Source organism: Barbus barbus (genome assembly GCF_936440315.1).
Source record: "Barbus barbus genome assembly, chromosome: 37".
NCBI lineage: Eukaryota > Metazoa > Chordata > Actinopteri > Cypriniformes > Cyprinidae > Barbus > Barbus barbus.
The window spans coordinates 17,546,452-17,565,108 of record NC_136715.1 but is presented as its reverse complement, the minus strand read 5'-3'; the positions used below and the strand labels follow the sequence as shown (position 1 = coordinate 17,565,108).

At 35.6% G+C, this 18,657-nt stretch overlaps 1 protein-coding gene across 1 annotated transcript in view; it reads left to right on the top strand.

The window, feature by feature from the left end:
* LOC306857037 (inactive N-acetylated-alpha-linked acidic dipeptidase-like protein 2) overlaps positions 1 to 18,657 on the top strand; it is a gene marked incomplete at both ends in the record, with an annotated part of 254,287 nt that overhangs the window by 126,057 nt on the left and 109,573 nt on the right. Inside the window, one exon of the mRNA XM_079396683.1 lies at positions 2,301 to 2,439. Within this exon, the coding sequence (XP_079252809.1) occupies positions 2,301 to 2,439 (139 nt within the window). The remainder of the gene's footprint in view (positions 1 to 2,300; positions 2,440 to 18,657) is intronic.

Sequence of the window (18,657 nt, the reverse complement as noted above, 5' to 3'; positions counted from 1 at the left end):
TTGAAGGAAGGCTGGAAAGTACGTGTAGATATATGTAGGACAAGAACTTTTCTGGCACACAAAAATGCGGGTTTTTGAGTGAATGAAAAATCCCAAATAGGCCAACAGCTTTAAACAATAAATTTGCAGTGAATGCAAAAAAAAAAAAAAAAAAAAAATATATATATATATATATATATATATATATATATATATATATATATATATATATATATATATATATGTCTATATGTATACATTTGAAAATAAGACTACTGCCATGCTTAGAACATTGTAGTAGCTGTTCAACTTTTGGTTCTTTAAAAGTTAGGAAAAATTCCATTCATTATTGTATGTGATTTTTAATATTTCTAGGAATGAGTTTGGGTTGAAGTAATTAGTGATTGATTTTAATAACAAATTTGTGAAGAGCAATAATGGAACAAATGAACATGCAGATTTCATTTCAGTGCATTTAATAACGGCATAAAAGTAATTAAAGAATTAGTAGCAGGAAGATTATTGGCTAAGCGATGCATTTTCTCTCATCCACTATGAGCCAGTGTGTGTATTGGAGACTGTAAGTAAATGTCAAGTGCTGTGTGTTTAGTTGTGTTCCTTTGTATTCCCGTGAAGAACAAGTTGTTGGCATTTAGCAAGAGGTATGATCCACAGTGGCAACATCGGCTGATGCTCCCAAGCAACCAAAATACCTACAAGGTGTTGATTGCTATCTGTGAACAACTCCCGTATTGAAAAGAGAAAGATTTCCAAGCCTATTACAAGCCTGTTTATCTTTATGGTGCATGGGGAGCAGCTTCTGGCTGGCTTCTCATATGGATGTCAGGTGCTTGGGAGTTTCATTTGCACAACACCCAGTGGTGCATCTGCCTTCACACCAAATGTGCCTGTCTGTTTGACACACAGTCTAACCGCTGACACGGCTGGCACCATCAGCATAAATGATGTGCCTCTGTGCATATGGTATACGCTGCCATTAGCGGTCGCAGCAAGATTGTCGACTAGATGTTCAAGGCAAACAGAGACCTTTGAAAAGTGACTCAGATGATATAAATGTCTACTGCCATGTAAGGCGGCAACATCCTCATTCTTTACCCCTGGAGAAGTGAGTGTGAAGTTCAAATTCAGTCAAGTTGGGAATTATTTGCTCTGCTTTGATATCATTGATTTTTATGTGGGTGTTTCTTCAGCTATGGGTACTTTTGGCCCTGTGGACTTTTAGAAAATAAACTCTCTTTAGACACACTTTTCACTCTTGCTTGTTTATTTCATTTGTCTGCTAACAGTGGATACACAAGCATCACAAAAAGAAAGAAAGAAAGAAAAAATCTCTCTAAGAAATACCAAGTACACTGAAGTATATAGTGATATATTGTGGTTTTTGTAACTATACAAAAGAGACATTAGTTTTCCTCCATCCATGACAAGTTAAGTTGCTGTGATAGATACTGTGGTTTGGCTAATTTGGCAGAGCTGTTGGAAGCTCTCGTGAGAAGAGCTGCCCAGCGCTCCCAGCTGTTATGCTGTAATGATAGTCCACTGGAAGCAAGCGTAGTGAGAACGCAAGTGCAGCTTTATTTACAATGAAAACATAAAACGTAATCCAAGCAGGCTTGGCTTGACTTGACAATGGCTTGACTGACTTGAAACAGACTTGACTTGGCATAAACAAAAACAAGAACTCACCAACAGATTACAGGGACAATAGTCGACAAGAGACAATAGGTGTGTTCGACTTGAAGTGGCGCTGCACAGAATGATCAGTGTATGACATCAAAGAGAGCTATTCGAAAGCATAAGGATCTGTTCGCTCTCTTATAGCTCCCGCGGTACTGTGATGTCATACATTGATCATTCTGCGTAGCGCCGCTTCAAGTCGAGCACACCTAATGGCAACTTGAGGGCTATATCAAACAATGAGGGTCACATGACAAACCCACCAATGGGAAACAAGGCACATGACTAAAGCAACCAATCACAACATGACACACAGACAAGTGTAACACATGACATGATCACATGAGGGGCAAGTAACACATGACAGGAACATGAAACAAGGTAAATTATCAAAATAAAAGACCAGAAAACCTAAACAAGAAACAAAACCCAAACCCCACATTACATATGCCAACCACACTCAGATATTCACACAGACTGTCTGTCTAAACAGTTTTTGTAGCTTTGATCCAATAAATGTTGAGCATAAGAGACTACTTTAAAAAAAAATCATCTTACTGACCTCAAACTTTTAACAGTAGTATATCTTGTATTTAGAGTTCATCTCTGTCATCTCTTCACAGCTCTCTCTCCTGGCAGAGGTGGGGTTTAATGGCTGTCTTCTCTATGTGGATCCATGTGATGCCCCATTTGGGAATAAGACATTTGGCGTAACCCTGAACCCAGGTGGGAACCCGTTTTTTCGAGAAGACGCCAGTACTGGTAAGTATCTGCACTTACACCAGGACACTGTAGCCTTATTAAGATTGCATTAACAGTTTATACTCTCATCAAAAACTCCCTATATTGAGAAAAGAAAACTATAATAAATCAATAAATAAAAAGAGTTGCTGCAATGACTTGATGAACATGAATGTAATTATATTTATTATAAAACAAACAAACATATCTTTAGGTTTCAGGTGGTTTGACTTTACTTTCAAGGCAAATGCTTGCAATTATACTGATAATTTTCACAAGAAGAAAGAAGTCACATTAGGCAACAGTGAGTGAGAGGAAGATAATTACTGCTTTTGGACATATATGATACCCGCGCACTTAAGCTACCTCTACGCTAATTAAACACGTTCCATTTCAGACTATTATTTTTAATAATGAAAGAAAATGGCATAACTTGCATTATGGAAACTAGACTAACTTAAAGTGTATGCATATTAAAATAAAAAAAGGATCCACTGATGGCAGTATACCATCGTGTAAGTCTAAAACCAATATTGCGCGCTGTGCGTGGTGCTGAAAGTCAGCTATTTGTGTGTAGCTGTCCGTAGTGCTAAAATTAAATTAAACTTACAGTTTAAAGAAGTTATGCTGGTTGTATTTAAAAATCTACTGTTTGCTGCAGCATCATGCAATTATAAAACTTACAGTGTATGCTGTCCATGGTGCCGAGATTCAGCTGTACGTGTGCTGCTGTCTACGGTTCTCTAATCAAATGTCCTACAGCATGGGATATTTAAACTTGTCCTGATGGTCCCCTAGCCCAGCCCAGCACTGCACAAGGACATCTCAATTTGAAGGATCCTATGAAGGCAGTCTTCGGTTTCGCATTCTTCATTCATCCTGTTTTGAGGCATGCATAAGATGTGTCTTTCACATCCTTTTATCATCCATAGTCCTTTTCAGACTTTCTAATTCTCAAAAAAGAATTTGTTGAAAATAAATCAGCTCTGAGCTCATTAAATTTTGTTATGAAAAGCAAGACAAAAAAAATATGTTGGATGGCATTATGTTTTATTTAATTTTGTTGTCAATGAATTATGTAATGCTAAATTGAGCATAATGTAAACCCCTGGGAGATCATAGACAGTTGCCATTACCTCTACTACATTAACAAAGTCACTTAATATAAATATTTTCATATAAAATATTAGTTAAATTAGAATTTGAATGGTATTTTCTTACCATGACTGTATCCATGAGCACTTACTAGACCATCTCATTGTAGCGTTTAATGCTGAGCAGGACTCTACAAAGTCTGTAAAAAAAAAAAAAAATAGGGTACAATACTGTATTAATATGAAGGGAATTTTCCATATTTATTTTTTGCTGGTGTTTTTCTTGTACTTCATTGCGTTGTGCTTTAGGGTTAAATGAAATGTTATTGTAAATGTCCAGTAAAATTACTGGATAATATCCTGGTAAAATATATTTAAAAACATGTTATTACTATTCTTAATATTTTTAACAGTGTAGCCTTGAAGCCTCAGAAGGACTGGACTAGAAAGGATGCATCCTGACTAGGATGCACCCTTCAGTTTGAGAAGCACCATATGTTTCCCTAACACCCTATCCTATAGTTTTGTGCTGTATTTAAGCATCTACGGATGACTATAGATAGCATCATGTCTGGTCAAGTATGTATTGTTTGTTGTCCATGGTGCTGAAAGTCAGCCGTGTAAGTGTAGCAGTGTCGCTGTCCGTGGTGCTGAAACCAAAACTACTGTATTTAAGAGTGCTGCCCATGACAGAAGACCTCAGCACAGCCCTGGCTGACCCTGGCTCTCTGCAGTGCAGGATCACTGGGACGTGTCATTACTGGAGTGATAGCATGGGCTTACAGCAGGCTGCGAAGTCAGGGCACCATGGGGCCTGCAAACAGATGTCTTAGCAGATGTTTTGTGCCTGTTTTCTCTTCAGCAAAGTCCTTTGTCAGAGTGCTCAGCAGGAAACGAGTGCATGGTGAAGTTGCAGAATACTCTGTGATGGTTCAGAGGAGCATGAATTATTTAGCAGGACTATTGTCCTTGCGACTGTTTTGTTTGGCAATGAGAGAATATATGCAATGTGCTCTGGCGAACCCATACACAGAATACCAGAGGCCAGACTCTAGTTATTTTTATACTGTCTTTATGATCCATGATATAAGATCACATGAACAAGAATTTTGCTTATATGACATGCTGTAGATGTGAATCTATGACATTGTTTAATCAAAAACAAGGATTTCAAAATCAAAGAGAGGTGTGCTATTGATTTAAATATTTGTTCTGAAATATTGTTTTCTTGGTTTTTTCAGAATAAATGAATTATGAAAAGAGGTCATTCAAACCCCCTACTGGTAAACATGCATCGATCAGACCTAGTTGATGAAAAGTGTGTTGGAAGCTTTGTTTGTGAGAGCTCCTCCTTGTTTTTGTTTATTTGTCAGCTGTACAGTAATGGTTGTGTTTGTGGTTGTGCATTTTAATTTAAAATCTCCTTGTTGTACTGACATACTACCTACTGAGACAGATTAAGTTAAATCTAAGCAGATGTCTTTGATAACACATGCTTGCTTATTCCCCTGCTAGATAATATTTTTAGCCCCATTTAAAAGAATATTTACTTTGGAATGAATGGGATGCATTTGCACAAATTAGCAAGTCAGACGTTTTGATTTTTATAGAGATAGTTTTGCTTGTTGATTTATCACAAATGCACTTTTTCATTTATCACTCCTGTTCTGATCCATTTATATAATGTTAAATTAATATTCTGAGTTCAGTATAACTTAAGCTCATTGCACAGTGTTTGTAATGTGCTACAAATGCTGTACTACAAAAATCTACAGTAGGTTACAACGAGGCACTTAGAATAGAATTGAACAGGGCCAATCATTAAACCATAAAATACTCCCTGTTTGAATTATATAGTCATCCACAATACATAATGTGTGTGTTACGATCCTTAAAGGTCTAGGGGTTGAAACGCAACAATTTGAATGTAATTAATATTGCTGTAAGGGGAGAGTTTTTAGAAAAAAACAGGCATCAGGAACACTTAATTCAATTGAATGTTTATTTCTTTAAGCCAAAGCCACTAAACAATGTGTGAGCTATGTACAAGGCATAATTTAGAAAACAAAAATAAATATAGCTGCGAGCAGCGATGACGGGCCCAAGCCGTCAGCATACGCCACCCCGGTGGCATCGATAAAACGGTGCCCAGCGAGCACAAGCATTACAGTAACCCTCTGGCAGTTTGGTTTTAAGGGATACGGCAATTAAAGGGTTAATCCAAACCATCAACTCTGTGAAACACACACACACACAGAACAACATATAAAACTTTAAATTCTGTGAAAATATATTTTTCATTGGTAGTTGATGTTAGTTAATGCATTTACTAATGCTAACAAATGAGAAATTATTATAGTTACCAAAGGTTTTAATGATTTATTTTTCCATTAACTAACATGAATATTTTTTTCTAACACAAATGAATAAAGTAAAAAATATATTGTTAATATTTAATGTTATTTGTGAATTAACCAATGTTAAAAAACAACGTTATTTAACTGTTGTTAATTTACATCATTAATAAATATATACCATTTAATGTTGATCAAAATCAATTCCAAAATGTGTTAATATATTATTACATTTTAAAGTTTTATCTTTTGAACATGACTATTTTTCTAATATTAAAAATATTTTGTTCATTGTTAGTTCGTTGTAAGTTCATACTATCAATGAAGAATTAACATGCTGTAAAATATATATTTTTCATTGTTAGTTCATGTTAATTAATGCATTCCCTACTGTTAACAAATGAGACTTAATTATAAAGTGTTATCAAAACCTTTAATGCTTTATAAGCATTTTTTAAGGATTTTATTGAGAAGTTTAAACAGACCCTCTCTCTCTCTCTCTCTCCCCCTCCACACTCACTGAACTCACACAGTCAGTCACTCACCCAGTCACCCACCGCACACATTAGAAGCAGTGACAGGAGAACTCTGATAAGTTTTAAATTTTCTCCTCTCCATAGTGTATTGTAAATTCATGAAATTAATCACATATCCTCAGACTGTATTGTTCTGTGTATGTAATTTTTTATGAAGTGTTTGGAAGCTGCTCTTAAAAGATAAAAAAAAAAAAGTTCTCTTTTTTCTGTAACTTTAATAAATTGCCATTAAATCATCGTTCAAGATATCCTAAATCCGTCCACAATTTAGCATCTTCAGTATTTTGGCATCATGAGAAAAAATGTTTGGTGTGATTTCTGTGTTTCTGCTTGAAGGAGTATGAATTTGTTTACAGCCTGTTTAAAAAAAAACCCACATTAAAATAAATATAGCCGACTTCCTGTTGGTCGTAGCTAATGACTGTAAATTAGAAAGTTGTCCGGATTAATAAGAACAATTTATGTACCGAGTTTGGTGTCTGTAGCTATCATTATATATATATATATATATATAAACATTAATAATTATATACCATTTAATGTTGTTCAATATTAATTCCAAAATGTGTTAATATATTATTAAATTTTAAAGTTTATCTTTTGAACATGACTATTTTTCTAACATTAAAAAGATTAATAAATGCTTTAAAAAAAATTGCTCTTTGTTATTTCATACTATCATGGAAGAATTAACATGCTGTAAAAATATATTTTTCATTGTTAGTTCACGTTAATTAATGCATTTCCTAATGTTAAGAAATGAGACCTTATTATAAAGTGTTATCAAAATCTTTAATGATTTATAAGCATTTTTTTAAGATTTTAAAAAACAGACCCTCTCTCTCTTTCTCTCTCTCACCCACTGCCTCAATCCACACTCAATCCACACAGTCACTCACACAGTCACTCACAGCCCACCCCCACCCCTCACTCAGCAGCAGTGACAGGGAGCTCTCACTCAGAGGCAGGCTGGCAGGGAGCTCTCACTCAAAAGCAGCTCTGATAGTTTTTAAATTTTCTCCTCCGCATAGTGTATTGTAAATTCATGAAATTAATCCCATAACCTCAGACTGTATTGTTCTGTGTATGTAATTTTTTATGAAGTGTTTGGAAGCTGCTCTTAAAAGATAAAAAAAAAATGTTTTTTCTTGTTTACTGTAACTTTAATAAATTTCCATTAAATCATCGTTCAAGATATCCTAAATCCGTCCGCAATTTAGCATCATCAGTATTTTGGCATCATGAGAAAAAATGTTTGGTGTGATTTCCGTGTTTCTGTTTGGAGGAGTATGAATTTGTTTACAGCCCGTTTAAAAAAAAAACCCACATTAAAATAAATATAGCCGACTTCCTGTTGGTCGTAGCTAATGACTGTAAATTAGAAAGTTGTCCGGATTAATAAGAACAATTTATGTACCGAGTTTGGTGTCTGTAGCTATCATTATATATATATAAACATTAATAATTATATACCATTTAATGTTGATCAATATTAATTCCAAAATGTGTTAATATATTACATTTGAAAGTTTATCTTTTGAACATGACTATTTTTCTAACATTAAAAAGATTAATAAATGCTTTAAAAAAATTGTTCTTTGTTAGTTCATACTATCATGGAAGAATTAACATGATGTAAAAATATATTTTTCATTGTTAGTTCACGTTAATTAATGCATTTCCTAATGTTAAGAATTGAGACCTTATTTAATGATTTATAAGCATTTTTTAAAGATTTTAAAAAACAGACCCTCTCTCTCTTTCTCTCTCTCACCCAGCTCCTCAATCCACACAGTCACTCACACAGTCACTCACACCCCACCCCACCCCACCCCTCACTCAGCTGCAGGCTGACAGGGATCTCTCACTCAGAAGCAGTCTAAGAGCTCTCTGATAGTTTTTAAATTTTCTCCTAAGCATAGTGTATTGTAAATTCATGAAATTAATCACATATCCTCAGACTGTATTGTTCTGTGTATGTAATTTTTTATGAAGTGTTTGGAAGCTGCTCTTAAAAGATAAAAAAAAAAAAAAATTATCTTTTTTACTGTAACTTTAATAAATTGCCATTAAATCATCGTTCAAGATATCCTAAATCCGTCCGCAATTTAGCATCTTCAGTATTTTGGCATCATGATAAAAAATGTTTGGTGTGATTTCCGTGTTTCTGCTTGGAGGAGTATTAATTTGTTTACAGCCCGTTTTTAAAAAAAACCCACATTAAAATAAATATAGCCGACTTCCTGTTGGTCGTAGCTAATGACTGTAAATTAGAAAATTGTCCGGATTAATAAGAACAATTTATGTACCGAGTTTGGTGTCTGTAGCTAAAACTAACCCCCTCATTTTTGACAAAAGGTGGCGCTATAGAGTGTCTCTTCCACGCCCGTTTATGAGCTTTTTCCAGTGTCTAACTATCATTAATACTGATATGTGTGTTGAGTTTCATGACATTCTAAACATGTTATCTGCCTCAAAATCACCAGAAACGAATTTTCAACTTTGACACGTTGCCATGGCAACATAATTTTAGATATCAATATTCCCTTCACAGTTTTACATCGGCCGTGTTTTGACATTATTCTGGTGAAGTTTGAAGCAAATCGAGGTAAAAGAAGATGCTGAATTCAAAGCATTTTGAAAACGACACACTTCCTGCAGCCAGTTGGTGGCGCTATAACTTTCAGTCATAATAGTCACATCTATCCGATCGGCATCATACAACGAACAAATCACTGAAGTTTGATATACATCATACAATGTATGTGGACGTTATTAGGCATTTCCTGGGTCTCATTTTTCGCCATAACTTCATCGCCTCGCCACGGGCAAACCGTTCGACATATCAAAAATATCTTCGCAATTTAGCGTCCCCAATGTCTTGAGATCATGTTCACCTAGTTTGGTGGCAATCGTATGGAAATCCTCAGAGGAGTATATCAAATTCCAGAGCATGCGCTTTTTAAACAGCCCTGAATAGCCGACTTCCTGTTGGGCGGAGCCTATGACATGCTGCGCGGAAGTTGTTCGGCTCAATGAGTTCTATATGTGTACCGAGTTTCATATGAATACGTGCAAGTATGTGTGAGCTATACATCAAGCTTTCTGACAATTTTCCAGGGGGCGCCGTAGAGCCCCTGTGCCACGCCCGGGTCCCAGCCTCAGCGGCGTCCTAATGGCCGCAGGTTCCAACGTGCGTGCCAATTTTCGAGAGTTTTCGGGCACGTTAAGGCCCCCAAAAGTGCCCGGATGATTGAAATAAAAAAAAAAAAAAAAAAAAAAAAAAAAAATAAATATAGCTGCGAGCAGCGATGACGGGCCCAAGCCGTCAGCATACGCCACCCCGGTGGCATCGATAAAACGGTGCCCAGCGAGCACAAGCATCACAGTAACCCTCTGGCAGTTTGGTTTTAAGGGATACGGCAATTAAAGGGTTAATCCAAACCATCAACTCTGTGAAACACACACACACACAGAACATATAAAACTTTAAATTCTGTGAAAATATATTTTTCATTGGTAGTTGATGTTAGTTAATGCATTTACTAATGCTAACAAATGAGAAATTATTATAGTTACCAAAGCTTTTAATGATTTATAAGCATTTTTTAATGATTTATTTTTCCATTAACTAACATGAATAATTTTTTCTAACACAAATTAATAAAGTAAAAAATATATTGTTAATATTTAATGTTATTTGTGAATTAACCAATGTTAAAAAACAACATTATTTAACTGTTGTTAATTTACATCATTAATAAATATATACCATTTAATGTTTATCAAAATCAATTCCAAAATGTGTTAATATATTATTAAATTTTAAAGTTTTATCTTTTGAACATGACTATTTTTCTAATATTAAAAATATTTTGTTCATTGTTAGTTCATTGTAAGTTCATACTATCAATGAAGAATTAACATGCTGTAAAAAATATATTTTTCATTGTTAGTTCATGTTAATTAATGCCTTCTCTACTGTTAACAAATGAGACTTAATTATAAAGTGTTATCAAAACCTTTAATGCTTTATAAGCATTTTTTAAGGATTTTATTGAGATGTTTAAACAGACCCTCTCTCTCTCTCTCTCCCCCTCCACACTCACTGAACTCACACAGTCACTCACCCAGTCACCTACCGCAAACATTAGAAGCACAGAGACAGGAGAACTCTGATAGTTTTTAAATTTTCTCCTCCGCATAGTGTATTGTAAATTCATGAAATTAAGCACATATCCTTACACTGTATTGTTCTGTGTATGTAATTTTTTATGAAGTGTTTGGAAGCTGCTCTTAAAAGAAAAGTTTTCTCTTTTTTACTGTAACTTTAATAAATTGCCATTAAATCATCGTTCAAGATATCCTAAATCCGTCCGCAATTTAGCATCTTCAGTATTTTGGCATCATAAGAAAAAATGTTTGGTGTGATTTTACGTGTTTCTGTTTGGAGGAGTATGAATTTGTTTACAGCCTGTTTAAAAACAAAACCCACATTAAAATAAATATAGCCGACTTCCTGTTGGTCGTAGCTAATGACTGTAAATTAGAAAGTTGTCCGGATTAATAAGAACAATTTATGTACCGAGTTTGGTGTCTGTAGCTATCATTATATATATATAAACATTAATAATTATATACCATTTAATGTTGATCAATATTAATTCCAAAATGTGTTAATATATTATTACATTTTAAAGTTTATCTTTTGAACATGACTATTTTTCTAACATTAAAAAGATTAATAAATGCTTTAAAAAAATTGTTCTTTGTTAGTTCATACTATCATGGAAGAATTAACATGCTGTAAAAATATATTTTTCATTGTTAGTTCACGTTAATTAATGCATTTCCTAATGTTAAGAATTGAGACCTTATTTAATGATTTATAAGCATTTTTTAAAGATTTTAAAAAACAGACCCTCTCTCTCTTTCTCTCTCTCACCCAGCTCCTCAATCCACACAGTCACTCACACAGTCACTCACACCCCACCCCACCCCCACCCCTCACTCAGATGCAGGCTGGCAGGGAGCTCTCACTCAGCAGTCTAACAGCTTTCTGATAGTTTTTAAATTTTCTCCTAAGCATAGTGTATTGTAAATTCATGAAATTAATCACATATCCTCAGACTGTATTGTTCTGTGTATGTAATTTTTTATGAAGTGTTTGGAAGCTTCTCTTAAAAGATAAAAAAAAAAAAAAATTATCTTTTTTACTGTAACTTTAATAAATTGCCATTAAATCATCGTTCAAGATATCCTAAATACGTCCGCAATTTAGCATCTTCAGTATTTTGGCATCATGATAAAAAATGTTTGGTGTGATTTCCGTGTTTCTGCTTGGAGGAGTATTAATTTGTTTACAGCCCGTTTTTAAAAAAAACCCACATTAAAATAAATATAGCCGACTTCCTGTTGGTCGTAGCTAATGACTGTAAATTAGAAAGTTGTCCGGATTAAAAAGAACAATTTATGTACCGAGTTTGGTGTCTGTAGCTAAAACTAACCCCCCCATTTGTGACAAAAGGTGGCGCTATAGAGTGCCTCTTCCACGCCCGTTTATGAGCTTTTTCCAGTGTCTAACTATCATTAATACTGATATGTGTGTTGAGTTTCATGACATTCTAAACATGTTATCTGCCTCAAAATCACCAGAAACGAATTTTCAACTTTGACACGTTGCCATGGTAACATAATTTTAGATATCAATATTCCCTTCACAGTTTTACATCGGCCGTGTTTTGACATTATTCTGGTGAAGTTTGAAGCAAATCGAGTAAAAAGAAGATGCTGAATTCAAAGCATTTTGAAAACGACACACTTCCTGCAGCCAGTTGGTGGCGCTATAACTTTCAGTCATAATAGTCACATCTATCCGATCGACATAATACAAGGAACAAATCACTGAAGTTTGATCTACATCATACAATGTATGTGGACGTTAATAGGCATTTCCTGGGTCTCATTTTTCGCCATAAGTTCATCGCCACGCCACGGGCAAACCGTTCGACATATCAAAAATATCTTCGCAATTTAGCGTCCCCAATGTCTTGAGATCATGTTCACCGAGTTTGGTGGCAATCGTATGGAAATCCTCAGAGGAGTATATCAAATTCCAGAGCATGCGCTTTTTAAACAGCCCTGAATAGCCGACTTCCTGTTGGGCGGAGCCTAAGACATGCTGCACGGAAGTTGTTCGGCTCAATGAGTTCTATATGTGTACCAAGTTTCATATGAATACGTGCAAGTATGTGTGAGCTATACATCGTGTTTTCTGTCAATTTTGCAGGGGGCGCCGTAGAGCCCCTGTGCCACGCCCGGGTCCCAGCCTCAGCGGCGTCCTAATGGCCGCAGGTTCCAATGTGCGTGCCAATTTTCAAGAGTTTTCGGGCACGTTAAGGCCCCCAAAAGTACCTGGATAGTCGAAATAAAAAATAATAAAAAAAATAATAATCCTTAGAAGAACAATAGGGCCCTGCGCCTTACTGGCTTGGGCCCTAATAATCCTTAGAAGAACAATAGGGCCCTGCGCCTTACTGGCTTGGGCCCTAATAAGAATACATTAAACTAGGAAGGAAACGGAGGAACGAAGCTGATGCCAAATCAACAAAAATAATAAAACATAAATTGTGCTAAACTAAGTTCCCAAAACCTCCAACCTAACTAACCAAAGAAAAATGCTCGAATTCTTCAGCGTATGCGACGCTACAACTAAACTACACTAACTACAAACAAAAATACAGAAAACGGCACTCACCTCTTATCTAGTGTGTCTAACACCTGTTAGCTGTATGCATGTATGCAATACCTACACTGTTCCTCATTTCCTCAATCAAAGTAAGAACAATGAACCCTTATCGTAAAAGGCACTCAGAATCTCAATAATACAGCAACAAGCATTAAGCTCCCACCATCACAACAAGAGACCACAAACTCTAACACAGGCTTCAACTCAGAACACCTAATCACACACTGAACCCCTCCAGCGTGACACGCCGGGGAAGCTTTAAACAGCAGGATGACTCCGGATTGGCTGCAGACACGACGTCCTAAATGATGATTGACAACGGTCTCCTCCATTCAGCAGAGACCTAGGAGCAATGACGACAGAACTCAAGATAGATTAGCAGAGATGGGAGAGAGAGAAAAACAAAACAAAACACACGCGGCACGTGACAGTGTGTTAACATGATTTTAGTGTTAAAACATTGTTGACCTTTTAAAGTTGTGTGCAGTTTTGCAAATTTCTGCAAACCTTAGAATGAATGTAAAAATGAATTTATAAAAAGATGAGTACTTTATTAGTTAGTTATTAGTACATATTAGTACTTTGAAAGGGTTCTGAGTGACTTTTTTTTATTTTCTGAGAGTGTTGTTGTTGTGATGGCCTTGGTCACAGTGTACAGTTTGACAAACAACAATCAAGATGTACAAAAAAACGGCGTGCACCTGGCTTTAGACGTTCCAGGATCTTGTTTGCTTAAGATTTGTGAATGAAACAAAACAAATAACATGATGCCTTTAAGGCTCACATGGAAACATTTGTCTCTAATATCAAAAGAGAAGGCTAAGCGCATTGATTCAATCAGAGGAAATGCTTTGTGTGCCTGAATTGTGGCCTCTGGAGAACAAGTGTTGTGCGGTTTTATTGAGCCATGACTCTATCTTATTTATTTAGTTTATTTTGGATAAATTCTCCCATCCTCCTGGTTGGGAAATGAGTCAATAAGGTGCTGGAGGACATAAACGGATCGCTGGCATAAAAAACATCGCTTTCTTTATTAGCCTTCTGCTCTGCTGGCTCGTTGCATTTTCTTTTTGATTACATAATTTTGTTAACCTTTAAAGCCAGGCACATATGTGACCCTGGAGCACAAAACCAGTCTTAAGTCTCTGGGGTATATTTGTAGCAATAGCCAAAAATACATTGTTTGTGTCAAAATTATTGATATTTCTTTTATGCCAAAAATCATTAGGATATTAAGTAAAGATCATGTTCCATGAAGATATTTTGTAAATTTCCTACTGTAAATATCAAAACTTCATTTTTGATTAGTAATATGCATTGCTAAGAACTTAATTTGATCAACTTTAAAGGTGATTTTCTTAATATTTTTAAGTTTTTGCACCCTCAGATTCCAGATTTTCAAATAGTTGTATCTCAGCCAAATATAGTCATATCCTAACAAACCATAAATCAATGGAAATCTTATGTATTCAGCTTTCAGATTATGAATACATTTCAATTTTGGAAAAATTCACACTTATGACTGGTTTTGTGGTCCAGGGTCACATATCTGAGGAACAAGATATGCGAAATATGTGGGGAACTTCAAACTATTTTTACATGTTAATTTCAAGTTGCTGACAGGTGGTTTTATTCACATTGAACGAATTGTGTCCCCTGGGTTATTTAGAAACATTGTTGAAGTGAAAAGAAGCCTTTGAATAGAAATGTAGTGATTTGCATATTTATTTAAATACGCTGCAACTATGGGACACATGTAGGAGTCTTTAATGAACAAATGCTTACCGCTGCTATTAGGAAGAGAAACGTCCTCTGTGCAATGTCAGTCAAAACCATCACAATATGTCCCATCTCTCCCCTCGGTCTGACTTCTCCTGTGGGTATCTCTGTTTTACGCCCTCTTACTTTCTCTTTTCATGTTGTCATTTCCCACTGCTTCTGTTCATGCAGGAATCACACCAAGAGTAAAAAAAAAAAAATTAATAGATGTAAACAATGAATACTGTCCTACACGAAGAGCAGCTGATCTGTTTGAAGAGAAACTGACAAGGTTACTTGGAGAGACAGCATAACTCCCCAAAATACAGTTGTCTATTTATTGTCTGCCTGAATCAATCTGTGTTTTGAACCAATAGGATTGAGTGAATGATTCAATGGTTGACTCATAAAAACAGTCACTTGTCACTAGTTACTGGTGTAATAATGCAGTCAGAAAAATTCACTAAAAATCCTCACAACTAATGTAATTTTAGTGTTTCATAATATTGCTTTTTTAATGAATTCAGCCATAGTGAGCATAAAAGGCTTCTTTGAAAAAAAAAAAAAATCCTACAAACATTAAAAGTAAACAAAGTTTTACTTACCAGAACACATTTAATCCCATTTCCATCTGATTTATACTCTACGTAATAGGTCAAGGTTAAAAAGCTCCTTCTTTATGAATGCTTTTACAAGCAGTTCAGTTTGCAAACCTGAACAATCATAAAGTTTTGTACATTCAAAAGTGTCAGAGCTGCGTTTGTCAGCAAAGAATGTTTCGCTGATTTGTTTGAAACTGTTGCTATTTGTTGACATAATTTGATTTTTATTCACTAAAGTTACCGCTAGCAACTTCATGTTAGTTGTTCAGTCCTTAACTTAACTCAATACTGCTTTTTATCATTTCCATCCATTATTTTGCTCTTATTAGGTCCCTTTTTTCCCCAGAAAAGACACAGAGCATCACAACAGAATGAGAATAAAGTGCTGCAACGTATGATTACATTTGCAGAACTTTTTTGTATCGTAATTATACTTCAAACGGTGGTTCGTTTACTTGATTAGTAGCTTGATTACTTGGGCTCTAGGCGCTTTTTAAGACAGCGTTCATTAAAGGAATGCTTTACCGCAGTGACGCCCTTTCCCGCATCTCAGAGTTGATCCTCATGTGTTTTCTTTACTTTCTGCCCTTAAACCAATGAGCATTTGGAATGCACTCAGGCTGAAAATTGCCTTTTCTACCATCACTATCATTTGATTGGTATTCCAGCTAATAGACATGCAAATAAAACAGAGGGTGCATTGCACTCCAGACAGAAATGTGGCACTTGGTCAATAACATTATGGAAATGTTGCTTCTACTTCTTCAGCTCTTTGTATGAGAGCGATAGTGCCTTTGCCAAAGTGCACAAGGGCCTTAAGTTGAGGAAATTACTCTGCCAGCTACATTTTCTCAGTAGTGGCACTTCTGTCCATTTGGCATGATTAATATGTCAGTCTTATTTTGAACCACGTGTCCCCCCGTCATCGCCGATGTAATGCATTTTTGAGTCTTTTTATTATATTTCAAGCCTGAATGCGGTGAAAATTTCAATGTATCATGAGACAGAATGTTTTTATAGGATTTCTACTGAAATAAAAGACTGTCGCTCAAAGCATTTGGGAACATGAGAATGACATTTTGGAGGTTTAGATGTGTTTTTGATGGAGGATGGGTGGGCAACAGCCCTGCAGGCCATAAGCTCCCTTTCATCTCGTTCAGAAGGTCGGTGATGCCCCCTGCCTGGGCCGGCTAGGACCATCTTATCTCATCTGCAGAGGGTGGGAGGGCTGCTTGGTTTGTCCTGTTCCTTGGACTCCCACCGTGCCAGAAATGTGGCCCCTGTCAGATGGCTGTAGGTCTGCCTTTTTGCATCAAGAAAGGAACGCGATGAAATCCAAAGAGCTGTACACACACCAAGGGCTTTACACAAGGCCAGATTCTGTAGTGCTGCAATTGTGCTGTAGGGTACACAAAAAAATATTGGTAATGAGAAAAAAAAAAATCTCTAACTTTGAAAGACCCCTTTTACTTGCTCAAAATCACACTTGTACTAAGTATCAGATTTTTTCAGGATTTTTCCTAAACTTTTGAGAACTGGTTATAAACATAATTTAACCACACTTAAAAATGCTACATTACACATTTTACATTATGTATATATGAGCTCTTGGAGACCCCAGGTATAAAACATGAATAAATGCAATGAATGCTAACATGCTCTCATTAATTTGCATGCAGTATCAGTACATGCCTTCCAGTTGTTTATTTGAATTAGTTTTATGGTATTTTTTTGTACATGTGTTTTACAATTCATCAAAACATGTTCATTTTAGAGATGATTTTATCCAAAGCATGTTACAAATAGGAGTATCACAATCAATCTGTTACGAAAGCCAACAATATTGCAGTACATTTTAAAATACAAACTAGATTACACAAGCTAGAGCAGTGAAATTAGTTCTTTTATCTTTCTTTCTTTCTTTGCTCACATAGTAAATGCCTTTATTATTGTAAGTGCCTATGGGTTTGGATGAGTTAAGTGCTTGTAGAAGAGATGAGTGGAATACAAAAGAAGATAAAAAGAGTAGAATTATTATTTGTAAACACGCAGCATTTGGTTTGGGGTAACATAAAGAACATAAAGCCAATTTCAACTAACACAAGGGTTAATATCATTCTTAATTAACCTCTTTGACATAATACTTGATGTCAAACTTTTCAATGATTTATTAGTATTCAGTGTTTTAACATAAAAACTAATTACACAGAAGTGTTTGTGACTTATTAATGATAATTTCAGTTTATCCAAAAGTAATACAGATAGCAGCCATTCAAGCTCCACCAATTCATTTTCCTTTGTTCTCACAGTTACTAACACGTCAAGTAGTTTTTAATTTCTTTGAGCTGACAGTTTTCTTGATGATTAATAAAAAAACAATTTGACAGTAAAACATACTGACCTCCACTACTTATTGAATTTTGTTAAGCGTTCAGGACCATTTATTTTATAATTTAATTTATTCGATCTATTTGTAGTTGAATTTGATTCTGGAAATATATACTGTGCACGGTCTGAAAGTTTGAATAACACTGCTTTAGTGTTATAAATAAGTGAAAAAGCCTCTTGTTTCTCTGCTTTTAGTGTACTGCGAAAGTCGGACCAGTATTTATAGAATCACCTAGTCCTAATGTTATTTACTTTTGTCCAGCGCTGCTGCTGTCGAGCCACCTCTCACTCATGAACCTCCACTGCAGGGCCCGGCCCATGCCATATATCCTGAGAGACATGGCCACAGTTTAGCCTCTGCAAATAGGGAATAATTTTACCAGACAAGAATTTACAGTTGTGCCTCTCTTCGAGCCCTCTAGTTCTGAATCCATTCCTATCTTAGCATGCTGAGTATGAGGCGATTATGGTTTTAGCCAGAAGCAGAATTTACACATGCCTCCAACTCACAAATGGGCAGTAATGAAGAAGTCGGTACACTCGCTCTAAGCAGGGATGTGTGTGTGTGTGTGTGTTTATACAAAGCGAAGGAGATGGACTGTTTAAACAACAGTGGTGTGAGATGTGCCTTCTGCTTTGATGCCTTATGGTCTAAAACTATGCTTTCAATTCAATCTGCTACCACTTATGCATGCATCTTTTTGAATATATAATATTGTCATTAGCAAGTAATTTGAACATATTTCTATTTTAAATAAA